The 18,996-nt window shown below is 33.7% G+C and overlaps 1 protein-coding gene across 8 annotated transcripts in view; it reads left to right on the top strand.

Moving 5' to 3' along the window:
- Positions 1–18,996, top strand: part of LOC122509387 (histone-lysine N-methyltransferase 2C-like) — a 44,240-nt gene that overhangs the window by 13,021 nt on the left and 12,223 nt on the right. The window contains exons 13-25 of one of the 8 annotated variants that reach the window (XM_043623408.1): positions 66–190; positions 1,043–1,282; positions 6,886–7,021; positions 7,118–7,221; positions 7,892–8,570; positions 8,656–8,832; positions 9,089–9,580; positions 9,685–10,215; positions 10,331–10,491; positions 10,909–11,061; positions 11,566–11,905; positions 12,041–12,228; positions 12,342–17,087. In XM_043623408.1, coding sequence (XP_043479343.1) covers positions 66–190; positions 1,043–1,282; positions 6,886–7,021; positions 7,118–7,221; positions 7,892–8,570; positions 8,656–8,832; positions 9,089–9,580; positions 9,685–10,215; positions 10,331–10,491; positions 10,909–11,061; positions 11,566–11,905; positions 12,041–12,228; positions 12,342–17,087 — 8,072 coding nt within the window. Of the gene's footprint in view, positions 1–65; positions 191–1,042; positions 1,814–6,885; positions 7,022–7,102; positions 7,222–7,891; positions 8,571–8,655; positions 8,833–9,088; positions 9,581–9,684; positions 10,216–10,330; positions 10,492–10,908; positions 11,062–11,565; positions 11,906–12,040; positions 12,229–12,341; positions 17,088–18,996 lie in introns of all 8 variants that reach the window. The other 7 variants (XM_043623412.1, XM_043623407.1, XM_043623406.1 and 4 more) reach the window with 7 other exon arrangements.

The following is an 18,996-nucleotide window of genomic DNA, read 5'->3' as shown; positions in this document are numbered from 1 at the left end:
CGATGTTCGAATAATTTTAATATTTCAGTGTGACATTAATTATGAAACTTATTTTTCCTCTTTAGCTTGGCCTGATCGTCACAAGCAAATTCAGAAGAAATGGCGTGCTCTACCCGCAGAAACAAAAGCTCCGTATTTAACGCAAGCCAGAGAAAATAGAGCTGCAAATCGTATGAAGAAAACACAACAGGTAAGTGTCCCAAATTCTTTTAATTGTCACGATTCAATAATTCAATTTGAACAATCAGTCCTGTTATTTTATTTATATATATGAATTGAAAGTCTCGTTTATCGCGTAGGGTGTCCTGTGCTAACAAAAAAAAAGTCAGACTAACAGCTCGCCCGTTGTATTATGCTATATCTACCGTTAGTCAATGTTTTTTATCGTCAGTGTAAAAATCTGGTGTTTTAATTTCTCATATTCTCCATATTATTTTTTTTAATTACAAAAAAAATAGTCATTTGTCTATTTCGAATTGCAAAAAATTTCCATACAATGCGAGATCATTATTTTCTCTTCTAAGTAAATAACTTTGTTGGGAATTTCTTGAAACTAACCATTTTAATTAATTTACCAAAATATGTTTAAAGAAAAAGAAATTCTTGTTTTTAGAAATCTAGATTTAATTGATTTTGTAAATAGTGAATTTTTTAAATATGAAAATATTTTCTCCCATTTTCTTAAGTTGTTGAAAGTAGAAGAATAGTAAAATGAAATTATAATTAAAACACCAGTCTCTAACCATACGTGTCGACTTGTAAACATAACTATATTGAGTAGAGAAGCAGTCCTTTTCGAAACTAGGCATTTTATATTAATTCTTGTGACCCCTTATAAATAGAATGTTTACCTCTTTGAATCCTCATAGAACCTTTTTTTGCGACTATTAACCACCCAGTTTGTAATCCCTTTGAGCAAAAGCAAAAAACAAAAGCAAAAAAAAGAAAATTTGAAAACAATAGCGACCTTGTGATAAAAGACAAGTCGCGCAAACTTTATTATGATAAAAGTGTGTGAACGAGGCACCCCTTGAACCGACAGATACCCAAGGATTTACCAAGCACGAACCCAGTCACTGCAACAAGCGCACCTACCATCACCACCAAACCTGTCACAACAATGTCATCAGCTCAAGTTCCTCCAGTAGTTCCAATGGCCACCAGTCAAAAGCAAATTGGCCTTTTGTCCTCGGTGGACGGGGATAAATCACAGGAGAAGTGTCTACTGCCAACAGCCGGATCATCATTAGGAGCAACAACAAGCAGTGGTCAACTAGCGGAGGTGTGTGCGGTACAAGGACCGCCGAGGCAGCTAACAACTTGTTCTCCGAGCCCTTCCCCAACTTCCACAACCCCTTCTTCTTCACCTAGACCCAGCTCTGTCAATTCTATAAATTCCATTAATAGTCTGGCGCACCAAGAAGTTGCTAGTGGTCAGGCTAGAATTGCACAATCGCCAGCTACGTCTTGCACAACAACAACTGCTTCCTCTTACTGCAACGTGGTCGCCGGTGAAGGGCAACATCAAACGTCACCACCCCAGCAACGTCCCTCACCTGTTCATGTCACAATCAGTACAAGTACTATCGTTAACAGCCAGAGCGTATCCCAGGTCTCCCCCACCACCACCACTACTACTGCAACTGTTACGGTAGGAATTGGCCCTGTTCGCCAATTATCCTCCGTTGATCATCAGATTAGAGTGCTCACTCCATCTGAAATCATGCGCACCCTCCCTTCCCTCTGCCAGGAGCACTACGATCCGCCACCCACTGCAATTATTCACACTGTACCTGTACAGTCCCCGGCTATGGTGAGCCACCTATTGTGCCTCTAATGTCTTGCCTTGTGCCAAAGTATCCAAATCGAAATTTTTAGTGTCTGTACTTCCGTTCTTCTTTGTTTCTTCAATTTTTTCAACAAAAAAACTGTCCATTATTTGTGATGACGTTTTTTTTCTTATTTTCCAAAAAAAAAACAATGCGAAAATACGTGATTATTGTTTTCGTCTTTCAATTGACTTTTCTTTCATTTTTTTTTCATCCCTATTGGGACAGTTTTCTCTGTTCGATATTGATGAAATGAAACTTTTTTGTCTTACCTAGATGAAGTTCACAACGTTTATGATAAACAATTAAGAACAATTTTTATTTTTCAGAAATGTCCCTGAAGTTATTGTCGACGCTCTGCTTCAAAAACAATTTTTTGGGGAGAATTTTAATTAAATTTAATTTAATTTAATTAATTTCACTTCTTTCATTCACCTTTGGAATTAAAAAATGAGGCTGAAGTTCGCAACGTTTTTTTTGAAAACGAAATTAAATTAAAATTTTTAAATTAATGTCATGAAAATCATTGAATTTTTGCGAAGAATTTTACAATTTATAAAAATAATTGAATTGTTTTTAAGAATTTTATGATAATTTTTGAATATAATTGAATGTTTAGAAAGAATTTTATCAAAAATTTTTTTAAATAATTGGATTCAATCGAAAACTTTTATTACAACGTTTAAAATAATTAATTTTTCTTAAAAATTATAAAAACTGGTGAAAATAATTACATTTTATTTAATATTTTTAAAAATAATTGTATTCTTTCGAGAAATTTTATACTAAAATTGAATTAAAAATAATTGAATTCCTTTGAAGAATTTTATTATTTATGAAAATAATTAAATTCTTGCGAAGAATTGTATTAAAAGTTAGAAATAGTATATTTCGTAACAACTGCTAGCACTAGTTACGAACGATATTTTTCATAACAAGGTGCAAAAAAGTGCCCTTTTTTGCACCGCGTTATGAAAAAAATTTAATTGAATCCGTTCATAAAATTGTATTGAAAATAATTCTATTCCTGCGAAGAATTTTACTATTTATAAAAACAATTAAATTCTTCCGAAGAATGTTGTTATTTATGAAAATATTTGAATTCTTGAGATTAATTGTATTAAAATTTTTGAAAATATAAACAATAATAAACAATTATGTACTTAATAATGCTGCGGACTTCAGCTTCATATTAAAAAGAAGTTCTAGGCACTTTTTTAACCTGAAATTTTAAATTGTTTTATTCTTGTTATTTTTTCATAACGCGGTGCTAAAAAGGGCACTTTTTTGCACCTTGTTATGAAAAAATATCGTTCGTAACTAGTGCTAGCAGTTGCCAATTTTTGAATGAGCAAAAAAAAGTGCTCGTTCAAAAATTGGCAACTGCTCGCACTCGTTACGAAATATACTATTTTGAAATTTTTGTTGTGAAAAAAAACGTTTTTTTCGACACTCGACGCTAACTTCATGGAACTTTTTCAAAAGAAAAAAAATATGTAATAAATTTTTTTCTTGAAATGGATTAAGAAACTTTATAAAAGTGTTCTTATGCAAAAATTTATAAAAATAGGCTTGGAAAAATATTTTTTCTTCTAAATCCTTGATTTTATTGTGAATTTCATCAAAGTTTAACTGAAATTAATCAGATTTTGACAAAATTTATCAGTTGGTTTTAAGACATTCAATTATCACGGCTCACTGCAGAAAATATTTGATATTGACACTTTTTTTCATGTAACATTTTACTGATAGTCGAAATTCTTTTTTTTCACTTGATTGAATATATTTTATGATCCTAAGTTTCTAAACGTTCAAATGAACAAAAATATTTATTTCTTGTTCAAAATAAATTTTTATTTTAATAATTTATCAATAATTTCCATAATTTAAAAATTTCTAATAATTTTGTCTCACTAGCAACAAAATTAATTATTAACTTTCTAAATGTAAAATTTAGGTTTTTAATTTTTATTGCAATCGGTAATTTATGAAAATATTTTTAATATTTCGTTCACATCAACGTTCAAAGCTTGTGAATCATTATATTTTTCAGAGAAGAAAAACAAAAATCTTTTTACGTTTTTTGCAAATACTTTATTTTTTGGCAATTCTTTTGCGACAAATTATTTAAAACTTGTTTTATCATTAAATTCGACTTTATTGCTCATTAATTTTCTAAAAAAAATTTCTATACAATTAAATTTTTAAAATTAACTTTAAGTCTTTTTAGACTAGAATAGAATTTTATTTCTTGATGATGCAAATTTTGTTTTAGATCTTTTTTAAATTAAGTTTTGATACAATATTAATTTTTTCATTACTAATATTAATTTTTTTAATTTAGTTTTTTTAATTTTTAATTTATTACTAAATTAAATCAAAATCAAATAAAATTATTAAATTTTTAATAAATAGATTAGTTAGATTAATTATTTTAATATTCGTAATTTTTGAACAAATTATAAAATTAAATTTTAATTAATTATTTCAAGTTTTAATTTTCTCTGTTTTATTAGCGAATTCTTCTTTATTTTGCGTTCAATTCAATATTTTTCCATTAAATATCGAAAATTTTCGTAAAAATACAAAAAAATTTCTTTTTTCCCTTCAAATATTTAATATTCTTCTAATTTTTTGTTACATAATATAAAAAAGTGTCTCTAACAGAAATAGAATATTAAGTAAGACGAATTATTTTCTATTTTCGCATCTGTTTACGGTTGCCACATTTTTAATAACAATTTGAATTAAGAAAATACTTTTTGAAAAATTACAATTCGTAACTAAATGATAGTTTGATAGTTTTTTTATGAAACTTCTCAAAGTGTTTTTCAGTAATTTTTTTCACTTTAAAATAAAAAAATACTAAATTTTGTTTATTTTAGTAAACTATTCCTCAAACTATTCCTCAAATATTTCGAGGATTTTTTTTTTTTATTTTGAAGTTAAAAAATAATAAAACTTTAATTATTTTAGTGAAGATCATTAAAAAAGTAAATTTTTAAAAAAGCATTTTTTTTCTTGAAACTTTTATTTTTTTTTTGTATTATGTTTTTTTAGTTTTAAATTATTAAAAATTTGTTTCATTTTTTTGTTTACGAAAATTTCACTTTATGTTTAATATAATAACGTAGCAATATATTTTTTTTATTGTATTTAATTCTATATTTGAAAAAGAAATTTATTTTAAAATTAAAAAGTATTTACGTCGAAAATAATAAAATTGATTTTGAAAGTAAAAAATTTAAGTTTAAAATTAAAAAATACTGAAATTTTTTTATCTTGCTAAATAACATTAAATAAATCGAGTTTTAAAATATTAAATTATTTAAAAATTTATTTTAAATTTGTTCTTTTTTTATTTTCGACTGAAAACATATTTTCCAATTTGTTTTTGGTAATAAAAATTTTGATTTGATTATTGCTTTCTCCGTTATTTTCTTTAAGTGGCAACCATTATTTATAGAATTTTTTTCTTATCATTGCATTTGATGTATAAATTGCAATGGTCCTTAAGTTATTTCATTATTCCTATATATATGTGTTTATGACTTGGAATGATCAGAGTTTATTAGCCTTTCATTTCCTTGAAAAATTGATGTTTATATATTGATTGATTATAAAATTTCGCTGGCGACAATATTTTTATTGAAAAATACCTTCTTTTTTGGCTCCATCTTTTTTTATTTATGATTTATCAGTGGTAGATATCTACATATATATATATATATATTCCTTAATATGGCATGTTAAAGACATCTGGCAATACACAAAAAACGATACAACCAAAAATCCTAAAAAAAACTTCAATTCCTAAATTCTCAAAAAATTCCTCCTCAGTTTCTTAAAAAAATCCTTGTTTTTTCATAAAATACTAAAACTAAACTAAGTACTTGGCTGTTTACAAAATTTTTTTTTCGTAGGTGGAAGTAGTTAAATGTATTGCTCTATAGTAATGTTATGAATGATTATTTTTTTTCTAAATATTTGTTATATTCACATTCTCTCTTTTTTTTTCTCTTTTTCTGTTTCGGATGCTTCATAATTATATATGAATGTAAAGAATATGTCGTTGGCTTTTGAGTTTTAGTGGATGTGTGCGTTTGATATAAATTTCCTTGCTTTTCCAAAATGAAAAAAAAAGAATTTTTCTCATATACTCATACAACACAATTATTGTAAACAATTATTTTCAGGTAGAATTGTCTGAATTTTTTTTTTGTCATAAAATTTTAACTTTTTCAACAAGCAACAAATCTTCAATAATCTGCCAAAAAGATTCCACAGTTCACAGTTTTTGCACTAAAATTCATCTAACAAAAAATTGCGTTAATACACGCTTTTACAGCAATAAACAAAACAAAGAAATAAAATAATATAGAGAGCTATGTTACAAATTCTGTTAAATGAAAATTATATTATACAATTGAGTTTTCTTGTGTTTATTCTAAACACGATGCATGCACACTGTGTGGTATGATTTTTTTTTTTGAGAAATATAATCACACTCATTGACATGAAAAAGAATTTTTATATACTTTTTCAATGTTTTTTATATTTCTTTGGTGGTGGTTTTTTTTTCTTTAACTTGCTGCGCACAATACGGCTCTTCAATTTTTTGCTGGTGTTATTAATTTACTGTAACATGTTTATTTTTTGTATCAATTACGGTGTGTGGTGTACAATTTGTAACTAATCCTCACAGAAAACTCATGCTCTTTCTAAAATGGCTTAGGACACTGAAAAAATTATAACTTCCAATTAGAAAGCAAGGAACATTTCACTTATCTTTTTATCAATCAGAAAAACGAATTTAAATACATCTTTTGTTTTTATTTCTATTTTTCTTTTCTTTTTTTTCTTTTTTTTCTTTTTTTTCTTTTTTTCTTTTTTTCTTTATTTTATTAATTTTTTTTTCGACTAATGAATCAATTGCATTTAGAGAAAAAATATTTTTGTTAGTAATTATGAAATGTTGTTTATTTTCAATTGGAAGATATAATTATTGCTGCCTATTCAGGTGAAGGTTCATACTAACAGATAAATTTCCCAACAGGAGCAGGAAAGGCTTACGAACAGGGATAGATCGACTCGTGAAGCCGAACAAGAACGACAATGGAAACAACTTCAAGCTTTGCGTCAGCAACAAGCTCAACTACAGCAGCAAGTTATTCACGAGCAGCGTGTTCATGGTAAGAGAAAAATTTTTTAATTTCCGAAACTTTTAACAATTTTATACTCAGTACTTGTATTTTATTATTTCCTTTAACTAGACTATAATATTACAGCTATGGCGAGAGTACACAGGCAGATTAACGAAGATGGCACTCCAGTTATGAATCAAGACGGAACAACAGGATTAACAACACAATTACAAGTCTCCACTTCTCAAGTAACTATTTTTTTATCACTATTTTTTGTTTACTACAGTAACAGGGTTGCCAAAGATCAGGGAAAAGTCAGGGATTTTTATTAAAAGTACTGGAAAAAATTAAATGTTTAGAATTTTTAAGAAAAATTTTAATTCTGAATTTTTGTGTTTTTGTTTGTCTCATAAACTATGAAATTACCACGAATTCTAAAAAAAACCTTAAATTTTTTCTATTTCTGATAATAATTTATTTTAAATAACTTAATTTTATTGAAGAACTGCCATAAAGTTATTACTTATAAATTGGTTTCAATTTTAAAAATTATAACGCAATTATTTGAAGGAATTTAACAATCTTAATAAACATTAATATTCTTTCCAGAAATTCAATTATTTTCAAAAATTTTTTAAAAATTCTCGTCAACATTTTAATTATTTTTATAAATAGCAAAATTCTTCGCCAAAATTTAATTATATTCAGGAATTTTTATAATATTCATTGTAAAATTCAATTATTTTCATAAATAACAATATTCATTACAGAAATTCAATTATTTTCAAAATTTTGTGGCAACCCTGAGTAAATAACTTTCTCAACATTTCGAAGTTTTCGAATAAATATATTTTTTTCTAATATACAATAATCATTTGGAAACGGAGGAAGCTAATTTTTTTTCTTCTTTTCCTGCAGGAAGCAAATCAGATATCTTCAATAGCCTCGCCATCGCCGGGATCTCGTGCGACGTTCGCAGCACCGCCAATAAAAGTTACTCGCGGCATGGCACCGCAAATTCCTCTCCAAGGTATGCCACGTTTACCGAATCAAACCTGTACAACGGGAATGCGACCGATGGGAAATGTCGTGAGGCCTGGGATTCCGACAGCGTTTCCCCAGCCTCCATCGCCATTTTCACCCCAAGCTCCACAATCGCCTCACGATTTTCCACAATCTCCTGCTTCCTCACAATCTCAAGAGCATTTTCAACGCTTCGAAAGCAATGAAGCCTTCTCGCAAGGCTCACAAACGCCACGATCGCAAATTGTCAGTACTCCAACTTATGCAACGTCACCGAGAAATGACGTTTTCAACCAACCACCCGGTACTCCACGTCCCGTTTTCAATGCTAATAATAATCGTTCCACGACACATGTCTACGCTCCGTCGCGTACTCCCGATCCATATATCAGTCAACCCGCAACACCATCTCCGGTCTCGAATTATCCTTCTCCCAGGTCAGAAACAAGATCCGAGCCTCAACCAACCGAGGCTTTCAGTCAGCAACCAGAGGTCAATCGACAGCTGAGAGATCTTCTACAGAGACAACAATTCAGTAAAAAGATTGAAACTCATGGTGCTTCCTGGCCTCAAGGTTATTTTCTTTATGGGTTGAAAAAATTGAAAATTTTCTATCAAATATTTTTACTAATTCAAATGTTCTTTTTTTTTTATTTTAGATGGTCAAAATCCTGGTGAAGTGTTACCGCAACAATTCGAAACCGGGCAGATACAGTTACCTCAACATCCTCAATTGTCGGGAAAATCGGCTGAGGGAACGTTTAGGCAACCGCTACCGCCTGGAATCGTGAGACCAAGGATGCCGCAACCCAACGTTTTTGTTCGAAATCCTATTGGTATGTATTTCAGTTATTATCAGGATAAGAAAAATAATCAAAATTCTGCCTAGAAATCAGGAAAATTTCAGGGAAATACAAAATTGAATTTTTGTGATAACTATGAACAAAATAAACGACTTTTCGACTTCTTTTTTACTTTGAATCGACTGAAACGATTTATTTTGCTCTTTAAATCGAACCTAGGTCTCAATTTAATAATAATATCGAGGGCTATATTTTTAACTCAGTTAATGTTTTTTTAATTCTTCAACAGGCGTGAGTCAAAGACATGTGATGGCTGGTAAACTTGATTCAACGAGACTTCAGGGTCTGGATCCACGAACTAGACTACTTTTGAGACCACCCGTGTCTGTTGGTGTACCTCAACAGCACTTCCAAAGCAACCAAGTTCTACAGCGATTACCTGGTCCTAGAGCTGCTCTACAGGAACATTACGAAGTCATACAGCAACAAAGATTCTCTGAACCCAATCAAGGACAGATAACGCAACGTATTGTGAGAGCAGGCCCGGACGCACTCAGTCAAGGAATAAGAATGTTGGGCGCTCAGGGCATGATCAGACCGCCTGTAATTTCTACCAGAGTAAACGAAACCAACGTAAATGCTCCGGAAGCTTCCGAAATACCAGATAATGTCACAGCCGAATTAGAGGAACTCGAGCAAGAGAGAGAAGCTCCTCTGGGAGAGGTCGAGAGCGTAAGTGCAATATTAGGAGACTTGGGCGAAGATGACGATGAACTTCTCGGTAAGTAATAATAATAATAATTATAATACAAACTAATAATAATAATTGAAATTTTTATTGATTTCACTTTTTTAATTTTAATTTATTTCACTTTAAATCTCCAGCTGAAATGGGGGCTGACTTCAACATTTTGGAATACGCGGATCCTGAGTTGGACAATTTGACAGGAGGTGGAAAGACAAATATTCTTGATTTGGATCTAGAGCAAGTGGAAGTTGAACCAAAGGAAGAGAAACAAAAGAAGGACAGTAAAGTGGAGCCGAAACCTGAAGATTTGGGAGGAACAACTAGAGCGCATACGGAATCGAATGAGAAAATTGTAACGAGCACTGTACAAACTCCAACGGAGACAACTTCTGCTCCAACGCAAACGGTTCAAGGCATTGCACCGGCGGCACAAACTGCTCAACCATCGGCTGGTGTTATACCGCAAAGTCATCCGCAAGCAGCGATACAGCAACTGAATCAACACTTGCAAACAGCGGCTGCAATGGGAAGACCAGTGGCTCCAGGAACTCGATTACTCGCACCTGATGGCACTATTGGTGTCGTCACTTCGACAAATACTGTTACTGTCAGTTATCCATCGACCTTCCCTGGTCATCCTCAACGCCTTGCTCAAACGCACATGCAAGGTAATTCGAATAATTTCAATGTTTAATATTTTGATTATATAATTTTGATTTATCAAATATTAGTTTTTAAATTATTAAGATAATATTAATTTAAATGTTAATATTCTTTTTATAGTTCAACAACATCAACGACTCGGAATGAGAGTCGCCGGAGTTCAGAATGTAGCAGGGAGAATAGTTTCCGTCAGTCATATGATTGGTCCACGAATGCCTTTGCAACCTCCACCACCGCCTCCTTATCCAGGACCTCCACCTCCATATCGAGGACCTATACAGGTTAGAGTTTCTCTCAAATATTATTCATATGCAGAAAATAATGTTTTGCCTGAAAATTAATTTTCATATTAACAAATTTTTAACTTGAACTAATTTTAAAAATTTACCCTCTCGCAAAATTATAAATTCGATCAAGCAATTTGTCTCTAAAAGAAAATTTATTTATTCGTCAGAAGAACTCAAAAGAAATAATAGAAATTTTAGCAATATTCATTTCAAAATCTGATTTATCTAGTTGTAATGTTTTCTTAATTAAATGCCTTAAAAATTAATAGAAAAGGAATATATTGATATAAAAAATACCCGGTACGAGTGTAAATGTAGATGAGTGATTTAATAACAATGAGCATTGGCTGGTATAATGGTATTTGGCCTGAGTGTATGCAATGCAATGCAATGGTGTTGGTGCATGTCTAGATGGGGCTATGCCCAGGTGAGCGGAGTTTGACGCGGCCCCCAATTCACATAGGGCACCAAGTGCCAGTTCCGGGCCCACCTATGGTCCCTATCGTTCATACCGGTACGCCAACAATGTCACCTCATCCTCAACGAAGGCCTTTGCTTCTGCAGGTGAGCAAGACGCGGGCATTCAATCAAATTAACTCACATCCTTGTCTACCGAATATGCACAAACCCCACGAGAAGAAACCTGTTTTTATACTTTTCTCTCTTTTTTGTCAAATAAAATACTACTGAATATCTTCGAAATTGAATAAAACGGAAAATGCTTATTCAGAATTATTGAAATGATAGTAGTTTTGCTCCATTATATTCTATACATAAATTAATTTCTAATTTCTACAAGATATTCAGGAGAAATTCTAAATTTGTAGTAAACCTTTTATTTATTTTTTAATTATGTTTTACTTTTCTATTTTAGAAAAAATATGTTTTTGAATTAAGTTAAATTATTTCCAAAAATGAAATTTTGTTACTATATTATTTTAAAAATTAAATTTTGTTAAAGCTTTTGCATGCTTTTTGTTGCCACTTTTTTTATTAATCCATTGCAAAGTATTCCATTTGTGATTTAAATGTGAAAACGAGTTAGGGATTGATATTAACGATTAGCAGTCGTGTTCACAGGAGCAACCTTTATTACTGGAGGAGCTTTTAGAACAAGAAAAACGTGAACAAGAAAAGCAACAGCAGCAACAACAGCAAGCTGATACGACAACGCCGAGTGGAGCTCTATTGAGTGACAGTGAATTTGAGAGACTGAGAGCTGAAGCCCTTGCTTCACCGCCTCAAGGAATTGCAACTGTCACTGGTGGAGTGACTGCCATAAGGCCAGCTTGCGTTCCACGACCACCATCATCACCGGGAGCAAATTGGTCTCCAGCAACGCCGGATGCGAGCAAATTAACCGTTCAAGCTGCAAGACAACCTATTTCCACTCAAACACCACCTGAATGTTAGTATTTTTATTGAGATTTTCTACTTGGAGAGAATATAAATAAATAAAAATAAATTAGAAAAGAAAGAAAAAAAATATAATTTTTTAGAGAGTATTTATTATTTAATAAATAAAAACTATTTTCTATTTTAGCACGTATCGTGACGTTTAATATACCTCAACTCCCAGCGCCACCAGCTCCTCCGGAAAATATTATTACTGAACAAGATCGTCAAGTACAATTGCAATATGAGCAGTGGCTAAATCACCAGAATCAAATACTCGGACAACAACTTAAGTTTTACGAAACAGAAGTTCAGAAACTCCGCAAACTCAAGAAGGTAGAAATCAAGGAAAATTAGTTATAATCGAAATTGAAATAAAATATAAAATTAATTATAAAATTAAATTAAATATTAAATTTCAAATTTAAAACTTAAATTCTTCATTTCAGTCTCTGAACAGCAAACAACGTCAGTTGCGTAAATCGGGTAATGAATTAACAGAAAACGATAACGCTGAACTGGTGCGTATTACGAGTGAACAAGGTATTCTGCAAAAACACTTGGACGCAAGTAGAAAGCAAACTCGTCAACACGGAATGCTGATGCAGGAGTATCACAGTAAACAACAACAACGTCAACTACAGCCTCAATCAAATGAATCATGTTCCCCAATGATGTCACCGTCTCAACACTCGTCACCACTCAGCAGTCCAGCAGCGCTTGTTTCTCACAGTCCAGGTCCTGGAAGTGCTTCTTCCACGATGATTCAGCATTCACCGGCAAACTCTATCGTGCAACACAGTCCAAATCCACCAATGCTACAACACAGTCCAGGAAATTCACAAACAAATCCCGGTACGATGTCACCTCACAACATGCAGCCATCACCAAGAATTGGAACTCCTTTGTCACAAGGAGACGAGAGTCCATTCAGTCCTGGAGCCATGCCTTCTCCTGGAATTTGTGTGCCCGCAGCCACGAGGATGACATCACCCCAACATCGAGCAGTCATCACCGGGAGACTCACCACGAGTCCCGGGGCATTCACCACCGACGCTCGATCACCCCAACAGATAATAGGTGAACAGAACATTCGAATGCACGGCATTACGCAACGCTTCGTTCGTCCACCAGCCGTGGGAGAAATAAATCAACGACCTAGAATGACCTTACAAGCCGGCATTGTTTACGGACAAAGATCTCCGCTTGGCAGTCCACAACCACAGCCACAACCAATATTGACTCAACAGCAACATCAGCAGATGCTTCACCGGCAGCAAATGATTCAACAGCAACACGAAGTCGTTCCTCAGGATAATCAAACCAACATCACTCAGAGAACTTTACTGGTCCAACACAGACAGCAACTCTTGCAGCAGCAGCAACAACAACAACAGCAACAACAATTGCTACAGCAGCAGCGGCAACAATTTTTGCAGTTGCAGCAGCAAAACCAACAGCAACTTCAGCAGCAAACTTTGCAGCAGCAGCAGCAGACTTTGCAACAACAGCAAAATTTGCAACAACAAACATTACAGCAGCAAAATTTACAGCAGCAGCAAACTTTACAACAACAAACTTTACAGCAGCAAACTTTACAACAACAGCCTTTGCAGCAGACCCATCAGCTGCAGCAGCAAATTCAACAACAGCAACAGTTGCAACAACAGCAAATTCAACAACAACAACAAATGCAACAGCAGCACATGTTGCAAAAGCCGCCAACATCTCCCATGGTTAATCAACCAGTAAGTTCTCCGAGTCCACAACTTCATCAGCAAATACAACAAAACTACGGACAACAACCGCCGAGTTCTCCGCTAGCCCGTAGTCCAGTGGTGCAAACAATGGGATCTCCAATGATTCAACAACAACTCAATCAGTCGTCTCAACCTCCAAGTCCCATGGGCTCTCGAGTTCACAATCATCCCTCCACCTCTCCGATGCTTCAGCATCAGTTGAACAATTCTCACCATCCACCGCCTTGTCAAACGCCAAACTCGCCAATGCCCCGCAGTCCAATGGTCGGAGGTTCGCCAATGCAAATGCAGAGAAGACAATCCAGTGGCAATAGTCCGGCAATGCCCGACAGACCCCAGAGTGTCGAGAATCCAGGCACTCCGCGAACTCCCCACACACCTCACACTCCGCACGGGAATTACTCCCAAAGCACCATGAGTCACGATCAACAAATTCAACAACAAGATCAAAATACCATAGATCACTCGCGAGGCGGAGGAAATCCACACAATCCAATCAATCCCCTACCGTTGCCTCCCAGTTTCGGTAGATTTGGCTACTTCAAATTGGGACTCAGAGGCGGATCACCCATGTGGTCCACGAAACCCGAGACCAGCAAGGGCAAAACAAGCGAACCAACTCTAAGTATCGATGAGAAACCAAATCCCCCTTCTCTCGTGCATAGAAAAACTTCACTTAAAAATTCTCTAGTCTGTGCGGATTACAATGATTTCGACGACGATTCACACACTCCGCCACAAACTTCGCCGCTTACAATCGAACCCAAGGCGACAACCTCCCTGACCGACAGCGCTCTAAGCAGTCCGAACGATAAACTGGAACCAATGCCCGACACAACCGACTATGACGACGACAAGAATGTCGTCAATTCAGAAGTGACCTTGAGTTCCGCAGCGCAGGGCGATAATGACGACATCAACGACATTGAACAATTCGGCGACGCTAATCTAGAAGACGTGATATGCCCCTTGGAAGCCGACAACCAGGACGAATACACTCTAAACGGACTTTTCGCCCAGGACATGGTCCTAATCGACAGTAACGACTCTCTCAGTAACGCACTCATTAACGACAGTAATCAGAATCACAATCTGCAGATGCAAATCCTGGGTCTCGAACCAACCGAAAGTCAACCTGAGGTAAATCTCGCTGATGAGGACGTGATGCATTTGAGAAACAAAAAGGAATTACATCTAAATCTCGTCAAGTCTGTCGAAACCGGCAAACGTCTTGCCCCCATCACAGACACACCGGAATCGTCCGATCAAGAGGAACTACACACCATCTTACCTCAAACTCAAAATCTACCACCAAGCAAAGGCAAACTACAAGACATTCGACCCGATCCTGTAAACAAAATCATCGAGGAAAAACTAAAGGAATCTATTCCAAACGAAGTGAACAAAATTGAAAAAATCAAAGTCCAGGAAACAAAAGTTTTGGAATCCATTTTAGAGAAGCCGAAATTGTACCACGAACCAGAACAACGTGGACGTGCCTCAAACTCTCAAGTGTCTACAGTGACGATCGTCTCCTCGAGAGTTAATCCATTCTCAGCGAAATCTTCCATTCATGCCACGACAAATGTTATCGATAAACCACCAACTGCGAAGTCGAATACATTCTCTTCCTATTCCAGCTCGAAGGAAACATTCGATAATCAAAATCGAGGAGGACTAACCATGGGTTCTATAGTAACGGACGCGAAAATTGCCGCTAGACTCACTCAAGCAACTTTAAAAGGCACCTATCTGAAAGATCCAAAAGCCGACGCACCGCCAGTCTCGCTAAAAACAGGAATAGAGAAAACAATCGAAGAAGTGTCCAAAGCCATCAAACCGGACATTACACCAAAAATAAATATTCCTAAACTACAAACCTCCAGTTTGATGTCCACATCAAAAATGCTCCTTCCAGAAGCGTTGACAAAAAAAGATCCTGTGTTGAAGTTAGTCGACTCGAAAGCCAGCACCTCACGTGACGAGGAAAAGAAGAAGGAAAATCACATTGAGCGAAAATCTCAAGTCGAGAAAGTAGTACCCAAAGAATCGAAACTGGTCGAGAGACTCATCGAGGAGAGGAAGACAGATTCTTCAAATACCACTGACGAATTGGAACTCGAACTCGCAGCTCTACATAATCCAGCGGAAAATATTGCGAACGGTGAGAGGAACTTGAAGAAAGATGACACCAACACTCCGAGTATGGAAAACTCCTTCCAAGGTAGACACATTTCCCCCGTCACTGAGGACGACGAATCTCTCGTTCATATCCTCGAGAACGATTCCGAACCAGTCAATGAAATGCGAGAAGAAAAGTCGGAGAATGAAAAGATGAAAACGGAAACGAACAATAATCCAATTTCCCTCAACAGTCAGGACGCGTTCTCCAGAAAGACTGCCGCAGTGCAAAAAATCCTTATGGAGGAGTCACCGGACGAAATACTAGATCTGCTGGACGGGATAATATCCCTGAAACCAGAGATGGCGAATGCGGAGAAACCGAAAAGTAACCTTCATTATCAAGTGCCGACACCTTCCGGTACCCTACCGGCCAACATTCTTCAGGATTCGTCAACGGATTTGGACCAGGGAACTTCTAGTGACCGACAAGAGAGACCTCGACAAACATCACGAGAAACACCGCTTCAAGTGGGTCAACGAAGGGAATCCATCGGAACCGTAGCTCAATTACAAAGAACCACGAGTTCCGTTTCCCATCACTCACCCCTCTCGAAGCCTTCCGATCTCACTCAAAACATCAAAAACGGCTCTCAACAACTTAGGAATCTTCTCTCCTCGTACCAATCGAATCATTCCCAAAGTCACTCAACAACAGCAACAAATATCGTGACTCTCGTCTCGCCATCAATCGGAAATACAAAATCAGGAAGCACTGCGACGACGAGTAGTATTCCCGCACCACTGGTGTCGATGAATCTACAAGGAGTGAGTGGAAATCGTCTACAAACAACACCCGTTATAACGAGCACTGTTCATGGAAAATCGGAATCGGAAATTATTGTCTCAACGAATGCCCAACAAATGAAGGAGAGTAATTCAGCTGTTACTTTAGTGTCGAATTTAGCGAAATCTCTGCCATCGGATCATTTTCTACGAGTGACTGTCAGTGGAATTCAAACACAGCCGAGTACAATTGCACTTCATACGCCAACTAATACTGCTCCAAGGCCAACTGGAATTTCTATCACTTCAAATGCAATGTTGAATGCAATGCTCGCTGGAACCAATTCAGCGAAGCCAACAATGGCTGGAAGAGCTAATACACATTTGACTCATACAAGTAATTTACTAAGTTCTGTCATGCCTTCGTCGTCTATACAGCGAGCGCAGAATGTTCAGGCAATTCTGCAAGTGAGTTCCACCTGTTCTTCTGTACCGTCGCGAGTTCTCGTTAATGTCACTTCCGCTGCGGTGAGTTTTTTATCATTTAAATTTTAATTTGTTTTAGTCATTAATTTCAAAAATTAATTTTAATTATCATCTGAAACTAAATGAAGCTAATTAAAAATTTAATTAGAATTTCATTCAAGTTGCCACAGGTCAGGGAAATTAGAGAATTCAGGAAAAAATTAGGGAAAGTAAAATTGGTCAGGGAAATTGGGAAAAAGTTAGGGAATTTTATCAAAAGTACAGGATTTTAATTTTGAATAATTTTAATTAAAAGTTAGAATTTAATTAATTTTGCTAAAAACATAATTTAATTAAAAATTAAATTAATAATTTATTTAATAATTTAATTAATAATTTATTTAATAATTTAATTTATAATCAAATTATGTTTTTATCGAAATTAATAACAGTAACAATTATTCGTCGATTACTTTGATTTTAATTGATTGATTCAATCTATAAAACTAATTCAAAAGTTATTTGCGTTAAAAATTTAATTAATTTCGATTGAAACACAATTATTGAATAACGACTTCATGTCAAATAACGTTGAATTAAATTAGCGAAAAATTATTTTTAATTAAACACAACACGAAATATTGCATCCTTGTGAGTTGAGTATTATAAACAAAATAATTTGCACACAACTCAAGGTGTGTTATAAACTAAAAATTTTAACCACTGTCTTTTTTTTAATTTTCTTTTTTTAAACTCTGTATTTTTCTTTGTAATTTTTTAATTTTCTTTGCTGATAAAATTTGTTTCATATCAAAATTATTTTTATTTTACACAATATAATTATTTCTGTATCGTTTTGCTTTACTGTTATAAACGAATGACTTGAATGTCGTTTCTTAAGTTAAGAATTTACTACTTTACCACTTTATTTCAAAATTTAGTTTTCATAAATATTATTTTCTTCACTATTTGTACACTTACAAGTGTGACATTTATGAAGGAAAAAAAACTTTTCATGTGTAACTCTTTTTCTAATCAAGTATACAAAAACTTGTCCCCAATTCACGAAAGTAGATAAGAACGTTTCTATATTGACATTCCAGTCGATAAGAATCTTAACGAAGAACAGTTTTCAACATTTATTCAATTAAGAAATTCAGTTAAACTAATTTTTTTAACTTACCAATTATTTTTGTATTTAGATAAATGAATTTAAATTATTATTTTACTGTTCTAATTAATTATCATTAGGAGTATTTTAAAGGAATACAATTCACAAATTTTCAAGTGTTGTTAACAGTATATTAATTATTTTAATAATAATATAATAATATTTAACAATAATATTATTAAAACGCTCATTTAATAAAAAATTAATTATTATTTATTAGTTTCTAAAATTTTAATAAAATTCATCGCAAGAATTAAATTGTTTTGATAAATAATAAACTATTTTCGCAGAAATTCAATTACAGGCAAACCTCGCTACGGCGGAAAGCAATTATTAATTATTTACAAAAAAAGTTGTTTAATTCTTTGCAATAATTCAATTAGTTTTAATACATTTTCAGTTAAATTTCTCGAATAAATTTAATTATTTTCAGAAATTTAAATAAAATTCTCGGCAAGAATTCAATTATTTTCTAAAATTTTAATAAAATCCATTTGCAAGAATTAAATTGTTTTGATAAATAATAAAATACTTCCGCAGAAATTTAATTACTTCCAAAAATTTTAATAAAATTCTTTTGCATGAATTGAATTATTTACAAAAAATTTGTTTAATTCTCTCTAATAATTTAATTAGTTTTAATCCAATTTCAGTTAAATTTCTCGAGTAAATTTAATTATTTTCAGAAATTTAAATAAAATTTTGGGCAAAAATTCAATTATTTTCAGAAATTTAAATAAAATTCTTGACAAGAATTCAATTATTTTCATAAATAATACAATTCTTCGCAGGAATTCAATT

This window comes from Leptopilina heterotoma, unplaced genomic scaffold (genome assembly GCF_015476425.1).
Source record: "Leptopilina heterotoma isolate Lh14 unplaced genomic scaffold, ASM1547642v1 Lhet_60, whole genome shotgun sequence".
NCBI lineage: Eukaryota > Metazoa > Arthropoda > Insecta > Hymenoptera > Figitidae > Leptopilina > Leptopilina heterotoma.
This window is presented reverse-complemented; position numbering and strand designations above follow the sequence as displayed.